Source organism: Parambassis ranga, chromosome 15 (genome assembly GCF_900634625.1).
Source record: "Parambassis ranga chromosome 15, fParRan2.1, whole genome shotgun sequence".
In the NCBI taxonomy this organism is placed as follows: domain Eukaryota; kingdom Metazoa; phylum Chordata; class Actinopteri; family Ambassidae; genus Parambassis; species Parambassis ranga.
Genome location: NC_041035.1, coordinates 5287858 through 5313208, shown reverse-complemented (window position 1 = coordinate 5313208; position 25351 = coordinate 5287858). Strand labels below are relative to the sequence as shown.

Genomic DNA, 25351 nt, shown 5'->3' with positions numbered 1-25351 from the left:
AAGAGCTGCCAGTATGTCCCCATATGCTACATACTAATTATAAGTGGGGCACAGTGGAATAGTAACACAATGTAGTGCGCTCAAATCAGAACATACAAATACTAAATATGACCATGTTCTGAGGGTGCTGCTGATACTACTCTGCCTCAGTGATCTGAGAAGCTGCTAGAAGCTGGATCAGAGTCAAATTACTGTGGGTGGTGGCGCTGAGAGAGATCCAGAAAGAACAAAAATCTAATATAATTTGATATAAGTTGAACTGGCAGCGTCATTTCTAAGATGTCACTTTTTTCTGTCAGTGTACAAGTCGTTGAATACATGCTACGATTCATAGTAACGCCGTGATGATGGTGGTAGTATCTAGTTGTGTTTAAAAACTATGGATTTAGGGCACAGCGGTACTCGTGTTAACTGCTAAACAAGGCCAGCCTGCAGTTGCATGATTCTTACTCCAGTGTTTTGCATCTTGGTGTGCATTACCTCTTCAAAAGACAGAGACTTGTGCTGGATCGCTGCTCTCATTAGAGAGCTTATTTGTCCCATATTTTGAAAATGCAGCTTTTGTAGTTTTGTGTCAGTTGCAGGCTGCCATCGCTCGGGGGGGGAGGGAGGGAAGGGGTGGGGGGTGGGGGGGTGGAGGTTTTTCGGTTTAGAGCCAGAGACTTGGAGAAGGAGATAAGTTCTGCCAAATTGGTTTGCAATTCCTACTGGTCCTATAAAGGTCATAGATTGTTTAACACGCCTTTAAAGTCATGGACTGATTGCAGAAGAACATGCTACTGTCACTGTTAGGAACTAAATATTCAAGGCCTGCAGCATCGTTCTAACCAATAAATGTACACAAATGTCCAATTAATACACAATTCTGCTGTTAAAAAAAAACAAAAAAACCCTGAACCAGTGTGAGACTAATAGCAGAGCCAATATGCAGTCTGCGACAGCACTTGAGCGTGGGGCAGTTTGGCCTTTTCTTTGGTGTTGTTCAATGGTGTATCACTGAGGAGTATCTGCTACGAAGCCAACTGGGTTTCCCCCTGACATTTTTGTGACATTTTACCGTCTGGATGTGACGGCCCACAGTATGGCACAAGCTGTCCCATCTGCAGGGTCCCGCGGGGGGCGTCTCCGCCGCCATCTCGGTCTGTGCAGGCCTCAGAACGCAAATATTAACAGACACGGAGAGAGGTAAAGCTCACATTCAGGGTGTGGGATGTTTTCCTCCCCTGAAGCAGCACAATGTTATCAGGCCTGCTGGTTTTCATTAGATTTGATGAAGTAAACCAATGAGATTCATTGTTTTTGTTTTTCTCTGACAAACAAGCAGGGAAATAAATTACAGTGTTAATATTTCTATACTGACTACATTTAATTAGCTAGATTCATTATTTTACAGTTGGTGATTTATGCCTTTCTTTACAAATGTCACTACTTCCTTCCTTACTTACTAATATTAATCAATGTAACGATATAAATAACTCCTTTTTGCCCTTTAGTTTAGTTTAATTTAATTAACAGTTCAGTCATTTTGTTCTGTCCCTCTCTATCCTTTAGATTGTTCATCATTAAGACAATCTGAGCTAAAATAAATAAAATAAATTACACGTGAATACCAGGTAAAATGCAACAGTACTTCTTATAGGTTTTATAAATACTGACCCATTGATGGCCGTTATGCTGTCAAGACACCGCATGAGGAAATATGTATTAGTATAAGAATCTGTTCACTCCTGCTTCGTCCTGCAGTGCACGGTCACGGGGGGGCTGGAGCCTCTCCCTGGGTGAGTGGCGGGGTTACACCCTGGACAGGTCACCAGTCCATCACAGGGCAACACACACACACACACACACAGAAATACAACCATTCACACTCACACCTCCGGACAATTTTAGAGCCACTAATTGACCTAACAAGCACGTCTTTAGAATGTGGGAGGACACAGGGTGAATCGAACCAGCAACCTTCTTGCTGTGAGGCGACGGCACTAAGCCCTCCGAGGTATAAATAATGTGTAGAAATGATCGCAGCTGTTAGAGGAAGAGCACAGCTGATGGTGCCACAGTTACAATGACACATGATGACATGATTTAGTGTCACCATGATTTTACAAGAACATATAGACATGACCAGAAGAGGCTGTAAAGCACTGTCCTCCACGTGTGTGTTTACTTTATCCTGTGATATATTATTACATCAATGTACAATATTATTATAGTTTATATTTAGTGATGTTCTCCTAATCTCCCCCAACCCCCCCCCCCCCCCCAAGCAGTATTTATAATCCATCAGCCAAATCCCATTATCTTCAACTGCAGTGAAAATGATATGAAACATACGCATACGGTAAAACATAACAGGATGGGAAATATAAATGTACACATTTGTATGAATAAAAGCATACTACTGCGTATACACAGTATAAAGTGGAGCATAAGGAGAAGTGAACAGGGAATGAAAACTTTGCCTCAGTTTTGTATTTGTGTAAAATTAATCTAGTGGAGCCGATAGAGGGCTTTAAGCTTATTGCAGTATTGGATCATGGGACCCAGAGAAGAAGGAAATTTATCAGATAAGCCTCTTACTGTGTACTTTATTTGCTCAAAGCCCAATGACAACAATATTCGGTCACTAAACCAGAGACAGACTCTGGGGGGTGGGGGCGGGGGAGGTGGGGGTCTTAACAATTTCCTGTTGAGGAAAATCCTTCAACGAGCCAACACAGATGCAAATGTAGTAATTCAGAGTCATTCAGTGGGAAACACAGGGATTTGTTTTGTTTCCTGTTCAATGAAAACTAACAGAGACGCAGAAAAACAGGAAATCTCAGAGCTGGGCTTTGGTTTTTACAGGCAGGAAGTGTTTCAGAGTGGACAGGCACTCTGTTTGTATGTTACTGCATTATTCATCAATGAGAGATAAAAACATAAATCCACATAACAGAGATTGAACAGAGTTTGTTGCAGTTTGTGCGGTGAAATGCTGCAGGTTGTCGTTCTTCCAAAAGGTTGTATGTTTGCTTACCGGTAATTAGGTCCAGCTGGGATGTGCAGTCAGCAGGAGGCACGTGCACATCAAAAAAAAAAAGAAATTCTGCAGGTGCACACGCTGCTGTCTTACTGAAACAAAATGAATTGTGGAGCGTGCAGCTTTGGGTCTTTTGAGTTAAAATCCAATGTTATCAGATGGTCCAGGTCAGGTCCACAGCACTGCTGCCCATTAAAGGTTGTCTAATTTGTTTTAGATCACTTGCATGCATGCTGACTTTAAGTTTTGAGGTCAACATCATAGTTTGGTTTTTAGTTACCATGGTTACAGCCTCTGTCCCTTCTACAATATGATTAAGAAGGATGGACTGACACTGTGAGTGTGTCTGTAGCACTTCCATAAATTGTATCAGTGTTTATGTTAAAAACTGATGACTGGCTATGACCCTGCATTGGTATATGACTGGCAGGAGTGAGACTAGACAGAAAGAATCAGGTCAGTACTTTGTCTGAGGTTAATTTTCTATCATGAATTAGAGGGAGCGCGACCGATTCAGCTCTTCATTAAAGCATGGGGATTCCACTATGAAAGGAGCATGAATCTAATATTCAGCCTATATCACCATCTTTATGAGAGAGCGGTGCTGTTCTTCAGAACTTTAATAAAACCAAAGGACCCCCGTTCACCTGTAAATAATGTTGTGCCGCATCATATTCCATATTTTAGATCAGTAGAGCAGTTCTGTGTTGAACTCTGTGAGGCCGTTCCGTTTGTGCAATATACACCAAACCACCAGGACATTTCAGCATATAGACCACAGGAGTTGTACCGCACTTAATGGAAGATTTGACAGCTTTGGACTGGACAAGTGGTCACTGGGGCAAAGTAGCAGAGAGGCTGAGTGGCAGCCCCATATCAAACAGTAGTGTAGTCCCTGCTCAACAAAACACAGACTTTGTAGCTGTGTAATAATCAGCTGCCTTCAGCAAGCTGGTTTGTCTTCACTCGCTCTTAGCTTTAGTTATTAAAGTAGCTGGGAATGGAATAAAAAAACAGAAGGTAAAGTGACAGAAAATGTGACACACATTCATAACATTAAACATTAAACATATTGTACAAGGAAAAACTCATGGGCATGAGTCCCTGCCTCCATGAGAGAGAGAGAAATACGCATGTTCCATTTTCAAGGAGTGAATGATTATTAAACTGAGACGAGCACACGAGGTGCTTTAATTAATTCTATACAAGGCGCAAATCCATAATTCATCTGTATTGCTTTTCATGAGTTGTTTTTCCCCCTGGGGGGGATGTTAAAGTAAAAAAAAAGTGAGAAATTTGGAAATAAAGAAAAGGTCCTCAGTGCTCAGAAACACTACATTAGGAAGCGCTGTGAGTCTTTTAACTTTCAGACAACAATGCAAACAATGCTTTAATCCAGTTATGCTAAATTCTCTCATTAACTTTTCCAGGAGAGAGATACACAGAATTATAGAAGTAAATGTAGAACTGATAAGGGGCAGAGACACACTGTAGTCTATGTGGAAAGGCGGATTAAAGACATTCATTGCTGCATCATATAATACAATGAATATGTGCAGCCTAAAATCATAATGAGTCCTATTCTAGTATTTTTTTTGTTTTCGCAAATTAGTTTTTATTTTTGTGTTTTTCCTCCATAAATGAATAAAAACTGTTTACATACAGATTAAGAGGATTAACTAGAGGGCTGGAAATACAGTAAATACAAACAAATGCTGCTCCACGGTGTACGTGCTGGCCCTGATACGCCAGGGATTCAACTATAATAATGATAATAATAATGACATATTTCTTGAGTTAAAACACTCTCTGGAATAGTTGTAAATAAAATCTTTGCTGAGGGAAGGACGCTGATTTAGACGCCTCTCTTTCTCACCATCTTGATTCTTGTGAGTCTCTGTGTGACTCAGCTCCGTCTCGCCTGCCTGCCCAGCTTCTTTCTGGCACCAAGCAGAGACACAGTATCTCCCCTTCACTGGCCTCCCATAGAGAACTGATAGTCAGGTGCTGTTTTGTGTTTCATCAAATCTCACTTTTCCAGATCTTCTACTAGATTTCATATAATGGAGTTGCTGCCTTCTTAAAGGTATTATTTGTAATTAAAAATTAAGCACAATCCTCAGCACATAAAGAAGTAACAACGATGCCTTTAGACCTTGACACATTGTTTTAAACATGATGTTAGCATGCTAACTATTTGGGCTAGTGACACAAGGTAGCATCTAGTCACCCTTTATTTCAAGAAAAGAAGAAGAAGTAGAAATATATGATCTGTATAAAGTGTCATTGCTGGGCTAAACACATTCTACACAGCAAAATATTGTCATTTTCTTGGCTACCATGGTAACCAGACCTACTCGGATCATTACATTAGGAATATACTTTACACAGCCACAGGAGGGCGCTAGATATGTAAACATTAGCTGTTTCAATTGCCTTGACTGATACTGACTACTTCCTGGATATCACCTCCACATCTTTTTTTTGTCCAACAAGTCAAGTCAAGAGATTTAATAACTGCTTCATAAATCATGTTTTTGTTTATTTTTGTGTTTAGTGTCTGTTTTTTTTTCCCCTTAAAAACAAAAGAGCAGAAGAAGCTTGATACGTGTGACCACACAAACACAATATAAGGACTAAAACAAAGCACACTTTTGTGCATGTCAACTTGAGGTTAATTTGGAGAAAGAACACCTCCCGTTGTGTCACTTTCTTTTCACCTCTATTCCTCTCTGTACGTTCCCTGCGTACCAGTAGGTGGAGCTTGTCTCCTTTGGCTTGAGAGAAAGAGAGAAGGAGGGAGAGAAGGAGATGATTAAAGAGAGAGAGAAGAAAGCCAGCAAGAGGAGAGGTGGAGAGCGAGAGATGGAGAGAGGGGTGGAGGAGGGGAGGGAGGGAGGGAGGAGAGAGAGCAAGCGTCAGCACTCCATGTGTTAAAAGGGCAGATGGTAACCGCGGGTAACTGAGGAGCAAACCACTCTGCTGGCCACAGAGCAAGAGATCAGTGGAGAGAGGGAGATAGAGGGAGGGAGTAGAGCGAACACATGCAGCGCAGCAGAGGAGAGGAGCATCTGAGAGGAAGCTGCACGCCTTCTCTGACAGAGAGAGAGACAGAGGGGAGGAGAAGACTGAGTACTTCTTCTCCACACTAACAAGGAGGCAGAGAGACGAAGAGAGAAACAAAGACAGGAGATGTGGAGATAGTAAGAGGAGGGGGGAAAAAGTATCCCTCCACGCCACTTAGAGAGAGATACAGAGACAAAGAGGGAGGCAAAACAAAAGGGTCTGGAGTGAGGAGAAGCAGGCAGCGGACTGGAGATAGTTAGAGGAACTGCAAGACTGATCAATGAGCGGCTGAGATTTCAGGAAGAAATTTAGACTCAGCAAGAAAGAGAGAGCAGGGGGAGTCAATGACAGGGAAAGATTGATGAATGAAAGATGGGAGCTAAACATCTGGAGAGAAAAGAGAAATATTTAACGGGAGACAGAGGCGTCTAGAAGGAAGCAAATTTAGAAAAAAAAAGGAGAAGAATAAAAAAAAACATTTAGAAAAAGACAGAGGAGAAAGGAGGAACAGAGGGTGAAATATTTAAGGATAGGCGGCAGCCGAGGGGAGAGAAGACAGAGTGGCAAAAACTTAGAGAAGAGAGAGAATAAATCAGAGCAGCAGAGGGAAACTGCGCTCATCCTTTTCATTTTTCTTTTCCTTCCTCCTCTGTCCCTCCTCTTCCTTATAAAACAGAGGAGGAGAGCTGAGGAGTACAACAGACTTTTTCTTTTTCAGTCCAGGTAGATATTTAACTACATGAAACTCAAGTGTATCCAATGGCGTGTTACTACATTGTAATCAGTTCCACCCACCTGCGTGACGGACAGCTGAGGAGCATCAAAGGGGTGTTCAGAGGACCAATAGGAACCAATGGCCAAAGAAACACGGTAAGGCCTCATGGATGCTTTTGTTTTTGTTTTTTTTTTTCAAGAGTTTGCTGTAATGTAGAAAAACAGGACACATTGAGGTGCTGTTATTTTCGGAACGTAATCCAGACTGTGTCCGACTTTAAGACTCATATTTACTTCCCTGCATCAAACAGAAGCCAGGAAATCATTACCTCTAAATTACCATTACTTAAACCCCTCCCACTCACTTGATTGTCAGGTCCTTAATCATTGTGTTTGTCGAGTTAATTAATTGCCACTTGCATTAGGTTAATTGGAGGCAGAAAGATGCAGATGGGGTAGGGAGGCTCGGTGGAGGGTCTCTGCTCAGATTGTCTTTCTGCTCCGTGTCCGTACAGAGACACACGTTAAAAGTGTTTCATGTTAGAGGTCAGTGAAAAGGTCAGGAGGGGTTTCTACACATGTGTGGTTGTATAGAGTGTGAGCGTGAGTTAAAAATAAAAATCTAAAATCTTTGTGTGTTAAAAATACAAAATTGTTCACACTTTATTTAAAAAAAAAAAGCTGAATGGAAATGCGTTGGAGTCATGAAGCAGTGTGGGATGATTCGAACTGATCGCATGAGTCACGCGCACTTTTTTTTTCTCATTATCTAAAACTCCAACTGAAGCTTGTAGTTTGGTCGCTGCTGAATGTTACAGGCAAACATAATTAAAGTGAGTCCTCGTAGAGATGAACCACAAAAAATCCAGTAAGCTTCAAAGAGACGCATCAGATGAGACGTCAGGAGGGTTGTGTAAGGGCAGTGCTACAGTATAAGCTCATTAGATAGAAAACGCTTGATGCTCTGCGCCGAAGAAGAAAAAAATGACGCTTGCTTGTTTTTATTCATTTATTCTGCATTAACCAAAAAATTACAAACTTTATCCTTGACTCACATGTTGATCGCCGCACTTACAAAGCGAGGATACTTGCTCTGTGAAGTCTTTCTTCTCTTTTGTCTCGTGCGGTATCACAGTCCCATCATATTTCACTTGTGTCGATACCTTTAATAACCGCCATAAATCCTGAATTACGATGACATGTCACAGAGAAATGATAGGGCTATAAGTCATCAGCGGAGACCAGCCTAGAGTAAATCATCAATTCATCTGACTTTGTGAGCAATTAGCTGGTATATATGTACAGAGTCTGCAGCATCACTGCGTTAGTGTTGCGTTTTAGTCTAATAGCAACAAAAAGCAGCGGGATTTGGTGGAAGGAAGTGTACAAAGCACAGTAATAATCCTGGCAGATAAAAAAATACAAGTCTTTGGAACGCTGAAGTGCTGAATGAGAGTAAATAAAAAAGTCCTTGAGCATTTTTTTTATAACAGGCTGGATGTGCTGCCACTTACATGCGGTTGTTTTTTTATCTTCCTGAAGTGTTTTCTGGTCTGTTGGTCTTTATTTTAGAAATGTCTCTAACCAAAAACCCAGGACAAGGACAAAAAAACAGCCTTTCATGACTTGGCACTGATGTGATCGATTTTGGTTTAACGATCAGGGGTTGACTGAGTAACAGTAATAACCACTTTAGGTAATGACTGTGGTTTAAAGAATCAGTCAAGAGGACACTGGTCAGTGAGGTTTTTCTCAGAAGTTTCCTAGCCAAGAAAGAAGGAGAGCAATACTTTCAACCATGGCTGGTGTGTATGTGTGCTTGTGCTATGTGTGCACTTTAATTATATTTTCACTCACTGAAATTATTTGTTTAGGTTTAGGAAAACATCTGCATTCCTTCTCTGATATATGCAGATTGTATATGTCGCAGGAGGCTACAGGAGGGTGCCGACAGTTCTATGCAACAACATATAGAGGGTCGTTCCAAACTTGACAAGTTTCACACCAATTTCACCATGCAGGGGAGTCTCATAGTCTAAAAGCATTGCCAATATGTCACTTTGTGTTGAGACATTGAATTGTATCACGGTTTGGATGGAACTTGTTGCCATGGTAACTAAGACCCAACCAAACCAAGTCGTTTTGCTGCCTATACCTCAGCGAAAAGCCTTCGAAAACAAATCAACAGCAAAATAAGAACAAAAAGGGAAAACATAAATGGAATATGTTTGGAATTTGGGTTGTTTCTTTTCTCTTTTTTTCCCTGGGAATATATTTCAGACGTGACCTATCTTCATTTCATCTCTAACAAACTTTACACAAAGCTAAACCCACATTTCTCATTAAAGGCTGTCAGAGGAAGGCAAAAAATAGCCGTTCACTTACCTCCAACACATTAATTATTGTGCTTCATTACACAGATGACAAACTAATGAAGCTGTTACGGCACCTTTCAGCGAGTTAGAACATTCAGACTTTGGTAAATGATATCAAACTCTAGAAAACATAAGGTAAAGTTTCTACTGCTAACACAGTGCCATAAATAAAATGTTCCTTAATTACCCACACAAGAAAAAATGTGGCATTTCAAAGGCATGTATTCAACTCTGTTCGTCACCTAGTCCAGGAATAGAAAGCTATATCAAGAGTTTTAATTGGCGAACAACCACACATGACTATCACCAGTCACCTTGGATTCTCATATACCCGAGCTAATTTTATCTTCCCAAGTTCTTTAGCACAGGCAGGTCTGATGAAATTGCATGAAACGATCGGGACTTAAAAAATTCAAATAACATGCTTCTGTGCACGGAAAATGAGAGGGGATATGTTTGCGCCAGCACAAAAGGATTGCATGAGAGAGACACGAGCAGAAAATAGGCAGCGGAGACTGGAGCCAAATGTGAGAGTAGGATGGATGAGTTTCCTTTCAACTTCAGTGACTCAAACTCTCTGCTGTGTTTGGCCAAATTAAAGCACTTCCTCATCAAAATCGTACCTTTTTATATACAAAAAAATGACTTACTGAATTTAGGGGAAAAAGTCAAAATTGTTACCGATCTTTATGAAATGGTAGGTTTCTGTATTTTTGTTTTGAAACAGGAGAATATGGCAGGAGGAAGGAATAGGTCCTATAGCTGCAGGATTAAACCGGACTCACCTGAGGTGATATCAGGTGATTTCAGGGTAGAGGCTTTGAAATGTACAGTAGGAAGGAGGATAAAAGGGTCTGAGGGACGTTAGCATATGAGGAGCTGCAGTAATAAGGAGAGGTATGTGGATTAGTTCATTCAAAGTCAGCAATGCTTGTTCACTGTATGAAGTTTCAGGCTTATTTAGTGCGGCATTAATGTGATAACAAAGGCAACACGATGATGATAAATGTCATATTAAGTGTCAAAAAAACTGCAGTTCCTCTAGTGGCCACAGCTGACATGTAGGTGCCATGATTGGACTGAGTGAGCTGACCACATACCAGGTGATCAAACCCTCTCTTATTCTTCTTATTAAACTGTATCTTAGTCTAAATGTCTGATTTCCTGAAGTGACACTTTATCATTTATCACAGGTGAGTGTTTCTCACACTGCATGCTGGTAGGAAAACAAATCGTTCCGACACCCTTGTTTCCAATGTTTTTTTCTGTACCTTAATTGCTTGAGCGTGCCAAAAGATATTTGGACGCCTTGCCTGTTTCTCTCCATGTTACTGTTCATGCTGTCAACGTGTATCTCCAATCCACACCGGGTGGTCCGAAGTCTTAAAGTGAAATCATTCAACAAGTGTTTCCTTCACTGATCACACGCCATGTGCTGCTGTTTAAATGTGTGTTTTTGTGTGTCTGACATTAATTCACCATAGGCCACCAGCTGTCAGGGAATTTTTCACACCTTTCCCATGTATCAGTGAGGCCGGAGTTGTGTTGCTATAGAAACATCGATTCCAGTGTAGTTAAATAACGCTGATTTTCTACACTCTACTCGGCACACAAAAAAAGTTGACATCTAATTCCTTCTAAGCTTTTAATTTATCTAAGCAACGTTTTCACCTAATGTGTTTGATCTGAAGCCCTCTTCATGTGTCAAGCTGCATTTTCTCTTAGACCTCTTGAATTCTCGTCATCGGTTGGATCTGTATTTAGTGGTGAGTGTCACCAATTAAAAGCGCAGGTGCTGCTGACTGTCTTATAAAAGAAATAATGTCCTTGAGCTGCCGGGTTACAGTGCAATATTCTCATTTGGGGCTATTGGCTAGATGACATCAGGTCTAACAACTCCCATGACAATGCTACACTATAACCTCAGCTGTTAATGCTGTAACCCTGTGTGTGTGTGTCTGTGTGTGTGTGCACACGTTGAGGTTTCAGCTAACTTGCCAACAATGTGGCTCCTCACTCCATAAATTAGCACCGAAGTGTGTGTGCTTTGTTTGTGTGTGTGACTGTGTATCCAAGGTGCGTGCCACCGCCTCTACTGTGCGTGTGTGTATGCATGTGTGTGAAACGGTAAGTTCAACTGAGTTTGGGCGGGTCCGCGTGTCTGCAGACATGATCCTCTGTGCATGTGTGTTGTTGTGACTTACATGGCATGAGTGCATGTGTGACTGTGTGTATTCAGTAGTTGTGAGTACATGGTGTGCTTCATTGATGTGTGAAACATCAGCTATGACTGTGGAGCCATCTGCTCCAAAGGGAGAGATAGAGTACAAGTGTGTGTGTGTGTGTGTGTGTATGCGCGCGTGCGTACGTGTACATGCATTTTCTTCAACATGCATGAGTGGTTTTGACACAGCAGTGTGTGTGTGTGTGTGTGTATACACATGTATTTGAATTTCTAACACAGTTTGACTACTTGACTGATCCAACAAGTTGCTGTTTGTGTGTGTGTGTACATGTGGGACATCATGAAGTTTGAAAGCTGAGGCCCACCAAGCTCAAATCTTTTTTTAAATTCTTCTGGATGAAACTCTGTGTCTGTCTTTTTTTCTACTTGGTGGCTTTATTTATTTATGGATTAGTTGAGTTTGTTGTTTGTTTTTTAAAATGTAATTACCAGTTGGAATATTCTCAGAAGGTCTCACAGTCTGCAGTTCCTCAAGTGGCCACTTGAGGCTGGTTCTGAAAGTGCACCAGTTGGTATAGACTTAATTTGAAGTTACTAGGTGCATTGGTTATACAGGTTTTCAGCTTGGTGGGCTTGGTTTGTCTCATTAATTATAATACCAGATTTTTTTTTTCAAATTAATTAAATTAAAAACTTGATTAATTATAGCACAGTAGACCTCACAGTTCTGGAGTGTAAATGATTATCTCTGTTTACCAGAAAGAATATGGCAGATTTATATATATATATATATATATATATACACATATACCACCCTGTACTTCACTGCACCTATATTCATACATATACATATATATATATATATATATATATATATATATATATATATATATATATACATATATATATATACATATATATATACATATATATATATATATATATATATATATACATATATATATATGGCGGGCTGACAACAGTATAATAAAAAGTCAATTATCATTCATTAGAGTTTTAAATCACAAATTACAGATTTGAAAATGTATACAATGTAATATGATCAGCACAAAAAATCAGCACAAAAAAAATGTGAATACCAACTTGGTTTGAGTTTGAGCACGTGCATTATAGTTTCTCAGAGCAGTAATGCTGTAATTAAAAAAAACATCCATACAGCTTTATGTGCTTTGAGTCTTAACGACTGTGACTGCTACTCCCCCTATCCATAGACAAACAAATACTCATAATACTAATAATAATATGCATGGCAATAAAATCTGCACTCCTGCAGGGTAAGTTGTTATTTCCCTTCTAAGAATAAGCAACGCTCAAAACCCCAGGCGCAGGCACATAAAACAGGTGTTAACCTAAATACATCATTCCAGTGATTTCAAAATAAAAGCCAGGTTTTATGTAAGCCTTCCAGTCACTTTTAATTTGTAAGTTTTAATAGACACCTAGATATCTTTTTAGCATGCAAATTAAGCTGCTCTAACTTTGGAAAAACATGTTTTTTCAATCCACAAACTTCAGCTGCGTGAAATCTTCATGGATTTGATCTCATCTCCATGAAATCCTCATGCTGAAACCGGAGACTCTCTGCATGTGGCCAGCTCCCATTAGGCTCTGACAGCAAGCCAAGTGCAAAGACTCAACAACATATGTTGTTGTTGTTGTTAGATTCTCACAAAATTACCACTGTAAATTTACACTACAGCTGAAACACGTGTTTTATCTTTACAGAGTTAGATGAGATGTGATAGGGACAATTCGGACATATTTTAAACATCACAAACAGCTGTCTGTTGGAGCTTTTAACCCTTAAAGAAGCTTTGATCTGATCATGTCAGTGGTGAAATAGAGAATTGTTGTCGTGCATTCATAAACCCACTCGGCTCCCACGTACACATCCTGATGATCTCACAGGTTTGTACTCCCAGGAATAAAAATGTAGCGGTGTGTATGGCCCTTTAAAAAAAACAACACACTCTGAGAGACTAATTTTCCATCCAAAGATGTTCTTAATGAGTTGTGGAGTGCTGAATGTTAAAGTATATATTTATGTAGCACGGTCGCTACTCGATTACCATGGAAACTGAGGTAACATGTTGGAGGTGAGTGGGCGTCAACGCGACTTGGATGAACCCTGCGAATGTGGTGGGAGGGACAGAGAGAGAGAGAGAGAGAGAGAGAGAGAGAGAGAGAGAGAGTGACAGAGGAAATAGAAACAGATGGAGAAAAGTAAGACAGAAGTGCTCAGAGGTAAAGTTTGGTTGCTATGAGAAGTTTGGAGGTCCTGTTTGTCACATTCTTCATTTTTTTTTCCTTCTCTGGTAAATATGTTAGAAACGACTCTGCAGTTTGTTTTTTTTGGCACGCACACTTTTCCTCCCTCTTGTTTCAAAGACATTTCTGCTCAGGTCAAACACACATTAGTCAGTCGTTCTCCAGCGTGACACACATGACCTGCAGAGCTGTAAGTGACACCGGCTGTCACGACAAACCAAGAAATACAGGAAATTAAGCCTATATGTTAAAAACTGCAGTTCCGCTCCGCCGCCTCTCGGGGCAGGTTCCAAAAGTGGGTCAATTCTTAATTTTTATATAATTCACTCAATTTAAATTTCACATAATTATTGGTATCCCTGATTTTGAGAAACATCAGCTCCACCTATATAAGGCGGTATAAGGCGATGGTCAGAGCTTCCTACAGGGATTTAAAACAGCTTCTCTGAAAACTTTGGGTGCCCTCACAGATGGTTTGTCCATAGTTACAGACAGTGTATGCTATAAACAGTCACTGTGCAGTCAGTGGTATGCCAGACAACTTTGTGTCATGGTAAAGGACACAGTGTATTCCTATCAGTGCTGCTCTGTGGATCTCCACATCTGACTCATCCATACACCCGCACCTCTTCCGTGCACACACTCATCATGCTGTAACTCTGAATTCCTGCATCGCTCCCATCATATAATTACTGTGATTGTTCTGGGGGCATTTAGGTAGTTATTTTCACTCATTGTTTCTGTCTTCCTCTACTTTCGAAAATGTCGACCCTACTCATCCATTGCAAACCTATGATCATGTCCTCTGCCTGTTTCCTGTCTCCGACGACAGCTGCAACGCCTCACACCTTTTCCTTCTTCCCTCACATTCATCTTCTTTTTCATCAGTCGCCTCCTCTTTGCTTTCAAGACTTTCTCACTCCTGAGTTGACTTTACAATTTTTCCTCACATACGTTGCTCCTCTTTTCTTTTCTCCTGCCTTGACTCCTCCTCCTCTTTACCTTTCATCTTTCTCCTCCTTTCATCATTTCTACTTAAAGTGGATGCTCCTTTCTCCTCTTAACTTTTCCTTCTTTATTCTTCATCTAGACAGACACAGCTACCTTTTACTTTATATATATATATATATGTGTGTGTGTCTTTACCTCCCTCCATCACATCAACACTCTCTTTTGCTTTGTTTCTCCTCATTCTTCTCATTTTTGCAACCTGGCTTGCCAATTTTCAGACTTTTCTCCGTCCTCCTCTCCATCCTCCTCTCCTCAGTTTACTGAGCAGTAAAAACAACGATAAAATAATAATAAAAACAACAACTGTCCCGTGATTATAAACCCATCTCCATCTGGATCTCTCACACCCTCACACTGAGAGACACACACAACGAGCCGAATAGGAAGTCAAACAGAAGGCCAATAAGACACGCTTGACTGGAGGCGACTCTGCAGTGTGTGTGTGTGTGTGTGTTAGATAGTGGGAGAGATAGAGCGAGGCTGTGTGTGTGAACAGAGAGAGTATTCACTCCTGTCATTGTGTGAACCTCATGTCCTCGCAGCTACAGGAAGATGAGATAAATCCTGAAGCTTTTTCTGTCGATACTCAAGGGAACATTTCAGACTGAAGACACCTGGAGGTCAGGGAGCGACACTGGGTCTCGACATAATGAAACGGCGCTCAACCTCTTCACATCAAGATTTTATGCATTTATTAAGAGACCTGTGTGTGTGTGTGTGTGTGTGTGTTTGTCTGATGAAGTTTAAAAAGCAGTGGGGTGAAAAATAATGGCAAAAGGGACACATCTGGACATAACAGCCTGAGGGACACACCCACACACACACATATGTGGACATCTGTATGTCGCTTGTGCACACATCCTCACAAATAAATGTCAGTTTTCAGGTGATAGTCACGCACCCCGGAAACGACACATGTGGTTTCATGGCAAGTTAACGCAACGTATCAAGCAAAGCGATGGTGCAGTGTGACAGTTTGTCTTTCATCCAAATAGCTCATGTCACTGCCTCTATGCAGCTTTTATGTTAAACTGCTGTCACCAGCCTCCCAACTACTAAATGAACAAAACATCACGAGAGAATAATCGTATGATAATGAATATTTTGCGATTTAAAGGAAACTGTTCGGTCAAATGATGCGACGCACACTATCATGCAAGGGCACTGAATGGGTGCTGAAAAGATGTAGAGAGTAATGGAACTGAAGAGCAAATGTGAGCACAGTGAATGTGCTCCGACTGTCATATGGGTCAGTACACCTCCACATCTGCAATGTATGCACTAAATCTCTATTAAAGTAAAACATGAATGATACATATCTAAAATGAATTCTCATGCGTCTAATGAGAAGTTTTAAATATGAAAGATTACATTGCTTTTCTGTGGTGGTACAATAAGATGAGTCATATGAAAACATGGAAATATCAAGCAAGCAACACAAGAAAAAAAATCTAGATATGGGGCTTGTGCAGTTGCCTATAAAGACTTCAATTGTTAAGGACGGGTGGATGTCTATTTTTAATTTAAATACTTCAATAATACCAGAGGAAAATTTCTTTGCTTGCTGCCAAGCAGTCTCATACAATGACCAGTAAGGAGCGCCACACCAGTCAGGTGAAGTGCCTTGCCCAAGGACATACTATGGAGGAGTTGGGATCAAACCACCAACCTTCCGGTTATTGGACAACCCAGTCTCATTCTATAATAATGGAAGATAATGAAGTGGCATTGTCATGAGGACGGAGTGAACCCAAGACTCCTGGGTAGAGGTCCTAGGTGGCTGTTGTGTGACTGTATCACAAAATGGACAAAGACGGTCTTGCATATTTTGATTACCCCGTATTTTGGTATTTCATTTTATCATAGCCACTTGCCACGTGTTGATGCCTTCTGAGTGCCCACAAAGGAAGCAAACATTATGAACCTGCTCTCCCTGTCGTGTCTCTACTGAGATGTTAGCTAATGTCCAGTACAGACAGACAGATAAGCACAGATGACACATAGATGTCCTTGCTCCCGGGCACGTCGGCAGTGTTGGCCGCTGTTGATACCTGAGATCAAACCAGTAATTCCTTCTCCTGCTCGATGGCCTTTCTAAGAGGGGAGGAAGATAGTCAGATATTTTGGCACTCAGGCTTTGCTCTAATGACACAGCAGACGAGCAGATAGCATTGATCAGAGTGACCCCTCTCTCTAAATCAATAGAAATGATCCCATCTAGATAACGTTACACACAATCAATAACACTCTGTGTGTGTCTGTCTGCGTGTTTGGAGGGAGGGAGGGTGTCTGCACTGACGACCTGACCTGTGTCTTACTGAGGCTACCTGCAGTGTGTGTGTGGCTTAATATAGTTCTGAGAGTGCATTTGCCTGTGTGTGTATACATGAATGTTAAAGTGTGTGTGTGTGTGGTGTGTGTGTGTGTTGGGGGTTGGGGTGGGGCAGCTTAAGGTCAGCCAAGGTGAGGCGTAATGGGACTCTGACCAGATCCAATCTGGGACCACTTGTGGCAAAATGAATTGGCCTCACACATGGAAGCTGAGTCTATCCCTGAACGTGTGTGTGTGTGTGTGTGTGTGTGTGTGTGTGTGTGTGTGCGTCTGTCCTTCTTTTATCTTCTTTGTGTGTGTGTGTGCACCCTGCTGTCTATGTGCTTCTCAGAGTGTGTTTGTATATGTGTAAAGGCCATGCTTGCTGTGGAAAACTAATCTAATTTTGACAGGTTCGCACAGACAAAAGGGCACATTTATTAAAAAAAAAAATCCCGACGCAGCACATTGGCTTTGTACTTCCAAGTGTGTACACACTCGCAGGCTGAACTCATCCAATGTTTCACACACCAGCCGCCACTTTGTGACCGTCTGTGATAAGTGTAAAATGCCACGATTGGTTGTGTTGTGTTGTGGAATGGCATCTCCATTTCCTGCCTTCTGGTTCACTGCCTCGCAGTCGGCCGCAGCAATGAGATCTAAATCCTCAAATTCCCTCAGCCGCCTGTGTTGCTCCTTCACAGGGGCCTGTTGACCGTTTTCCAGTATACAGGTCAAGACATCGAGGTTGAATATTGTGATTTTTTTTTTTGTAGAAAGCAGTGGACATAGACGAAGTTTCCTCCTCACCGAACTTCTTTGGACTCTTTTGTTGCTCCAGATTTTAGAACTTGAGTAACCGTGTCCAGGAAGGTGAATCTAGACTGTGATCCTCTTAGTATCATATTGTCAATCTTTCACTATCCTGAGAAAAATAAGCTCCAACAGCAGGTCAGAAGTTACAAAATACTTGCACAGCAAGCTGGTGTGTCAGGCAGTCGGTCCTCGAGATGATACTGGAGGCTGCTGCACAAACATTAGTCGCTTCAATCACCAAGATTCAACCTCTACTGTGGTACAAGAACTCATACAGCTGCTTTCTGTCCCAGGACTGTGGTTAAAGTTGGGTAAAGTTTGGTGCAAACAAAAAACGTGATGAGGGTCAGAGGAAGGTCATAAGAGGATGACTGTTAGAGAGGAGACGGAGAAGTTGGCACGTCTTTGTAATTGCTGTCAATCAAAGCTGCTCTAAACATTTAAACAAGGCCTTCTACAGTGTTATAATCAAAACATAGATTACTCCTTTAACCACAGCGTCAGTGTGCTGCCTGGCCGTCTCTACCATTCAGATGCATTTTAAAATATTTCTTCAGCTATCGCTGTCACTCTGTCACCACAGCTTGAATATCACCTGTCTCAGATTTTCTATCACCATTTATTTCCGGCTTCCCTCACTCTTTCCTCCTTTCCTCAACACGCGCCCCCATGCAGCGTAGAATGTAAATAAACCAACATCCAGAAGAAGCCACAGCCAGTACACATACACAAACATCACGCACAGATCTGTATGCGGGAACGACTTCGACTGTGTTTCTATTTCGGGCCGGTTCGACTTCTTTGTAAGTCTGCCGCGCCGCCTTTAGAGCGTTTCTTGGTTGTAAAATAAAGGCTGCAGATACATGTACTTCTCCACAAAGATTTGTTAGCTCTCTCTATTACAAGATGTGCGTCTGTGTGTTTGTGTGTGTGAGACTGTGTGTGTGTGTGGAGAGAGGGAGACAGAGATAACATTGTTCTCCCAGAAATCTATCAGCGCCAACAGGATTGCTTTTCCCCCCGCCTCGCTTTTTTCCTGTGTTTCATTCCTGTTTCCATCTCCTCCCCTCCTCATCTCTCTCTTCCTCTCTATCCACTGCCCCCCCCCCTCACCTCCTCCTCTTCTTCACCCTTACCACCTACTCCTCCTCTATATCCATTACTCTCCCTTTTCAAGCTTTCCCCAAACGGAGCACCAGTTGCACTTTATAACATCTAGTTTAGCAGCTGCCCACCACACACTCTGATGCTCCAGGAGACAATGGATGGCCGAGCTAACTTGTGTATTTGTGTGTGTGTGTGTGTGCAGGGGCATGTCTGCAGAAGCTATCTTCTCTAAATGATACTCTGCCTTCTCTACCCCTGACAGAGAGAGAGATAGATATGAAGACAGCAGAGAAATGGGAGTAGAGAGGGAAGTGGCGAGGCGGGAGACAGATCGAGAGAGAGAGAGAGAGGAGAAAGAGAGGGATGAGGGGGAAAGTGAGATGACAGGAGGGAGATATAGAGGAGGGGGAATGAGTGATAGAGGGAGAGAGAATAAAAAGAGATGTATAGGGATTAGGTGAGAGAGAGAGAAAGAGAAAAAAATTAGTTATGGCCGGTGCAGGCGGGAGACAAGAAGGATGGAGGTAGGGCGCAGCAAGGTTGTACTTTGCATTTGTCAGTTCAACTCTGTTATACTCAGAATATATAATTTCCTCATGTAGGGGGCAAACACATGCAGAGTGGAACATATGAAAGGACAAGCGAGCAGACAGAAATGTTTGATGTATGAGCAAATAAGCATCTTCTATAAATACATAATGCCAGTTGTGTTCAAGGTTGTGAAACACTCTGAAACAAGAAAGGAAGTGGAAGTGGGTATAGACCTGGCTTATACTGGTCATTTTCCAAATATACATATACAGCAAATAGACCTTAACCAGGCACCAACACTACTGCTATTCACTGAGTGAAATACTTTATTCACAAATCAGTTGTGGTTTTATCACGTTGTAACATTCACTCTGTGTTTGATGATGACGGACAGATCTTAATTAACCTGGTGTCCACTGCTGACAGGTGGCGCTTCATTTTTGTTTGCTGCTTTTTACATTCTTTTACATTTTACATTCACAACTAACCCTTAGGTACTTAGGCGGTCTCATGGCTTCAGCACTTCCATTAAAGTCTATTGGAATGCCCCTTATGTTGATACATTCAGGCATCATGTGAGCGTGACACTTTGTACAAAAACAGATTCATAATGCTACTTAAGCATAATAAACCTTTATAACCAATATTCTACAGCATCACCGTCACTGTGTCCTCACTTTTCTGTCCTTTAATCCTGTCTTAAAACAGAGTAAACAACACATTTACTATTTCATTTTGGGAATGACCACCTAAGAGGGCCGAGAGATTTGTTGACTCCATCTTGTTTTAATCTTGAGGTCAGGACATAGTTACAGCTGTATGAAATGGACAAAACAAATGGCACCATAAGAGGAAACGGTGTGAGAAGAAAACAATTCCTCACAAATGTCAAGTTTTTTGTAACTATGAGAAACATTGTGTCAGATTGGCTGCTGTGTGTCTCTGGAGCACAGCACGTTAACCTTTATTTTGTTTTTTTTTCCCCAACCGCACACTATACCATCAAACCTATGATCGCACTCACACAGTGTACAACAGTGTTGAAAAAGGGTGCTTCCAAGGAGTAAAACAGAAACAAGGAGCACTGTAAGTCTGCAGAGCTGGACGATATCTCCCATCATATTTTGATGAGTGCTGCCATAATATAACACATCTTGACTCAGGCTATATGCTGCCCAGGTCGCCTAATTCTATTAAAATACACAGCAGCGGTACACCGCCCTGCCCAGTGTGCACCATTCAGCCAGTAACACATTCACTATTCACGACTCATAAGCTTAAATACTGTATGTGTCGTAAATTATACCACCCGAGCCGGCTCAGCTGACAGTGATTTATTGGATTAGCTGCATTTACTTTACTCTGAAATTCATTACCTAAATCTGTGATGAAAAAAAAGGGTCCTGCTATTGTGGGTTTAGGCCTTAAGTAATTATGTTGCAGGTATCTCATGCTAGGAAGTTAGTAAACCCTTTCTAATTGCAGTATTGGATTGCTCATGCCTTGCTGCAAACCATTAACTAAACGTCTGAGGAGCCAGATATACGCTGTGAGGTAGTTAATTAGAATGGAGCAATGCCAGTGGTTAAGACATCCCATAATATAGCCATAATGCCTGAGAGATCCTCAGCTGAAACAACCTCTCCGACTGGAGAAGAGAGCGGCTCCAGCTTCCCGCTGCAATATCTGACGTGTGAGAAGCTGGACGTCAGATATCGGAAGAGCCACAGTGAGAGGAGGCGACAGAGCGTTTTTTTTTTTTTTTTTCACTGCTTCATCCATCAATCCTTTCCAGTGGATTTTGTCACCGCTTCCCGATTTGCAAAATAACTTCCGACCCTAGCTGAAATCTCCTTCCTTCCTTCATCCTCTTGGCCTGTCCGTTCCTTATTTACCCACCCGAGTTTCATCTCTTTCATCCCCCTGTCCGCCTGCATCCCTCCTCCTATCTGTTTTCCTCATTCTGCTCCTCCCTCGCCTCTCTATCTATTCATCTCGATCTCCTTCTATCTCTTTATTTCTATCTCTTCCTCCTATTCCCTCCAGTTGCCTCTTAGAAATTCCTTAACGGCACTTGTCTTTTTTTTGTTGGAAGGAGAGACAGAGATTGATGGAGTGAACAGCTATAAAGAGACAGGAGGAAAGAAAGGGAGAGGGAGAAATTGTATATATGTCTGTGTATGGGAGTGTGTGTGTGTGTGGTGGTGGTGGTGGTGGTGGTGGGGTAAAAGAGGAAAAGAGTGAAGGAGCAGGGAGGGAGGGACAGAGGGAGAAAAAAGAGGAGAAGTGAAAAATCTCTGAGCCATAATCTTCACTCAGCCTGGAGAAGCTCTGCCAAGCTGACCACACACACACACACACACATGCGTGCACGCAGGCGCACACACATACACACACACACACACACTCTGTGTGGGCTAAGTTTAAGACAGAGTGGAAATCAATGCAACCACTACCACTATGCATGATAATGAGAAACACTGTGTGTGTGTGTGCATGAGAGCGCGAGAGAGAGAGAGAGAGAGAGAGAGGCAGTGTGACAGAGGATGTGTGTATAAAACAAGCATCTGTTTGTGTGTGTGTGTGAGTGGATATCTGCAGAGTGTGTGTTTGTGTGTGTGTGTGGTCTAATCCTAACTAAGCCTGTGGATGTGTGTCTGAGTCTGATACAGAGTCGTAGGCTGATTGGTGTATCTGCCCCGAGAATATGTGTGTGTGTGTGCGAGCCTGTGTGTGTGCTGTACATGTCCCCCTCCTCCAGCATGAGTGTGTGTGTGTGTGTATATGTGTTACATCCTCACTGGAGGTAAACGCAGCTCCCAGAATGCAATGAGGGAGAGTTCAGGTTCAACAAAAAGTCACTTTATTAAATGTGCAGGGAAAGGGCAAGGGTAGTAAGTGAAACTAAGCCTCCTCCTGGTCACGCTATCTTTGCTCAGGCGGATGTCTGGGAGACTCATGGGACGCGGCGGCGAGGCGGGGCGTGGCGGCTGGAGGTTAAAGACGGGGCTGTGTAACTACAAGCAGCACTAACCTGTCTAGATCCTACGCTTGAAGCTGCGATCTAAATCGTTATTTCCGGTCACGCTGCAGGGTTCAAGAAATCTATAACGCGGCGGCAGAATGCTGACACGATGGGCAGTTCATCAGCAGTTTATTCCTCAGATTACAGCACTGGACGGCAGAGATATACTGCAGGATGCACAGAGGTCTGCACTCCATATGGTGGATCATTAAGGTGTTCCTGTATGTCTGTGTGCAGGTCTCTGGGAAATCACACAAATATTCTGAATATATATATTAGTTTTTTTTTTAGTGAATAGTGAATGTTCTTTCAACAATACAAGCATATGTTGGCTTAGTTCAGGCAATAAAATCATACTGTTAATATTACACTTATTAGATGAGAATAATAATACACCGCTGTGGACATTTATGTTCACATGTGAGCAGTTCAAAGCACAGCAAAATTAAAAAGTAGAACATAATATATAATTAAAAGATGGATTTAAATCAGCTCTACATGTAATGGCCTTTCTACACTGTGAGATTTTTAGCGATCTTATAAGACCATTGCATGACACACTGCGACGTGAATCTAATAAACTTCAAGACATCAAGTTTGATGCGTGCAGATTGTACGATGACCATTCACTGAGTCACAGGCGACCACAGGTTACGTCGTACGTCAACATGTGAGGAGGAGGAAGACGTGGATGTGGGGTGACAGGTCGTAGCCGCAGTCACACTGTGAGATCGTGTTATCCCAAATTTCTGCCACCACTAGAATTTTATCTCAGCGGCCATCGTGGGACCTGTCTCACAGTGTGACGTAAGACCCCCGATTTAGAGCCACGACCAGAGATATCTCCACGATTCTCCTACGATGCTGGTCTTTCGTCTGCGACAGCCCAAAGTCGCACAGTGTAAATCGGGCATAATAATGTGTACTTTCTAGAAAAGTCCAGATAACTGAGCGAGCTTTTTTTTCTCTTTTGTTGATGCTTTTGCTCTTTCAGCCCGACACCACAACATTTAGCTGAACTGTACAACACCTGTCACAGCAGGTCTTCCTATTCACATGTACAACAGACCTGCCAACCTTGAAGAAATTTAGTACTACCCCATGTGCACACATACAGTTGAGCACACTCCCACCAGTGGATAGAGAGTTCCTGTTATCACTGCTGCTCATGACATGCAGGTTGGATAGACTGAACTCCATTGACTACACTAAAGGTAGTGCCAGCATTTGGCTAGGACGGGCAAGGGGACGAGTGGGTTCAAATTCAATGCTCTAATTGGCCCGAAAACTTTTCACTCCACTTAGAATTCAGTGGCTCAGCGGCAGAATCAGCTTCATAGACTGCATAAAAACTAAAAGTGGTGAAATGCAAGATGTCACAACAGGAGAGCAGTGAATCATACAAGCGTACTTAAGGGACAAAATGCGAACCAGGTCCGGGTACAAAGACCTGGTTGTTGTTCTCTATTGTTCACCAAGAATAGGTATACACATTCTGACCTGCTATTGTCTGCATCATCTAAAGTAAAATTATAACTCAGAAACTCTTAGGACCAGAGGAGGTGAAGTTACAGTTCATGGGGTATTGACCAATCATGTTTAAGCAGGTTTGCATTTAGACAAATGGCCAGTGTAAGAGAGGGAGCGGCCTGCAGTGTTCTGTTGGCAGGAACGCTAACACTGGAGTTCTTACAGGTTGGTTTGCATCCAGCACATTTACCTGTGTGTTCTAATACATCAGCATTACTGACTTCAGCTGCAGTTTGGCTCATGTATATGGATCAATGACAATCTTATTATAATCTGACATGGACTCCAAGTGGATCTGGGATGACTTTCTATAGACTTCCATAGAGTTACATTTACTGCTGCAGGTTAATTACTGCAAATAGCACAGTTTACAGACCGCTGCGTGCAAAGCTCTGCAGGCCAAACGATCCAACATCAAGTCAAGCGGGTGTCAAACTTTGTCAAGTATATAGATAGGCCATATATGTGTGTGTATGTGTGTGTGTGTGAGTGTGTGTGTGTGTGTGCGGCTTGTGTGAGTGAAATTTGTGAGTGTGTCTGTGTGTTAATTGGAGGGCTGTTGTCTTGAAAGATCATCCATTTGTCTCCATCTGGCCCTCTGGCTGCAAATACCTCACTGCTACATCAACCACACACACACACACACTCGCACCCTCTCTCTTTCTCTCTCACACAAACACACACAATCACATTTACTCACAAGTGAACAGTACACGCACTATAGTGTTTCTGCGGTTTGCCAGTGTCCTCTGTTCGCCTGTACTGACAGTACTTTAGTATCAAAGCTGCCACTCAAATGCATTTTAATCTACATCTTAAATCAAATTTGGTACTTTTTATGATGTTGCTGCTGTCTCCTGGAAGAAAGCCTTTAATATTGGAGGAGGCGGTGGTGGTGGGGGGGCAGCAGTCCAGCCCATCAACTCACTTTTGAGCAGCCTCGCTTCTCATTTATTTAGATGGAAAGGTGATGCGCAGCCTCTCCATTAAAGAGACAACACAACTGCCTCTTTCTTTAATCCAGAGCGAGTAATAAAGTCTCCGTCCAATATAAAATAACTGCCATAATTCTGAGGGATGAGACCTGTGTTGAAGCCTGAGTGATGATTTTTTTGAACATTCAGGACAACATGTGCAAATGTGTGAAGAGAGAAAGAAAGAGAGAGAGGGAGCGTGTGTGTGTGTGTGCCTAATTTGAACCATGTTTATTCATAGGATTAGGCTGTTTGGCTGGAATTGTGGGTCATGTTCATGAAACAACATGGCGAACACTCTTGAAAAATGATGCAATATTAATATCAATATGCCCGACTCATTTTCATTTCACTGTAGCAGATTTGGTGGGACTTCTTCAAGAGCCGCCACACTC

At 42.0% G+C, this 25351-nt stretch overlaps 1 protein-coding gene across 1 annotated transcript in view; it reads left to right on the top strand.

Moving 5' to 3' along the window:
- Positions 1 to 6063: 6063 nt before the first annotated feature.
- Positions 6064 to 25351, top strand: part of LOC114447628 (G patch domain-containing protein 8-like) — a 46868-nt gene continuing 27580 nt past the window's right edge. The window contains exon 1 of the mRNA XM_028424016.1: positions 6064 to 6958. Coding sequence (XP_028279817.1) covers positions 6848 to 6958 — 111 coding nt within the window. The 5' untranslated portion in view covers positions 6064 to 6847. The remainder of the gene's footprint in view (positions 6959 to 25351) is intronic.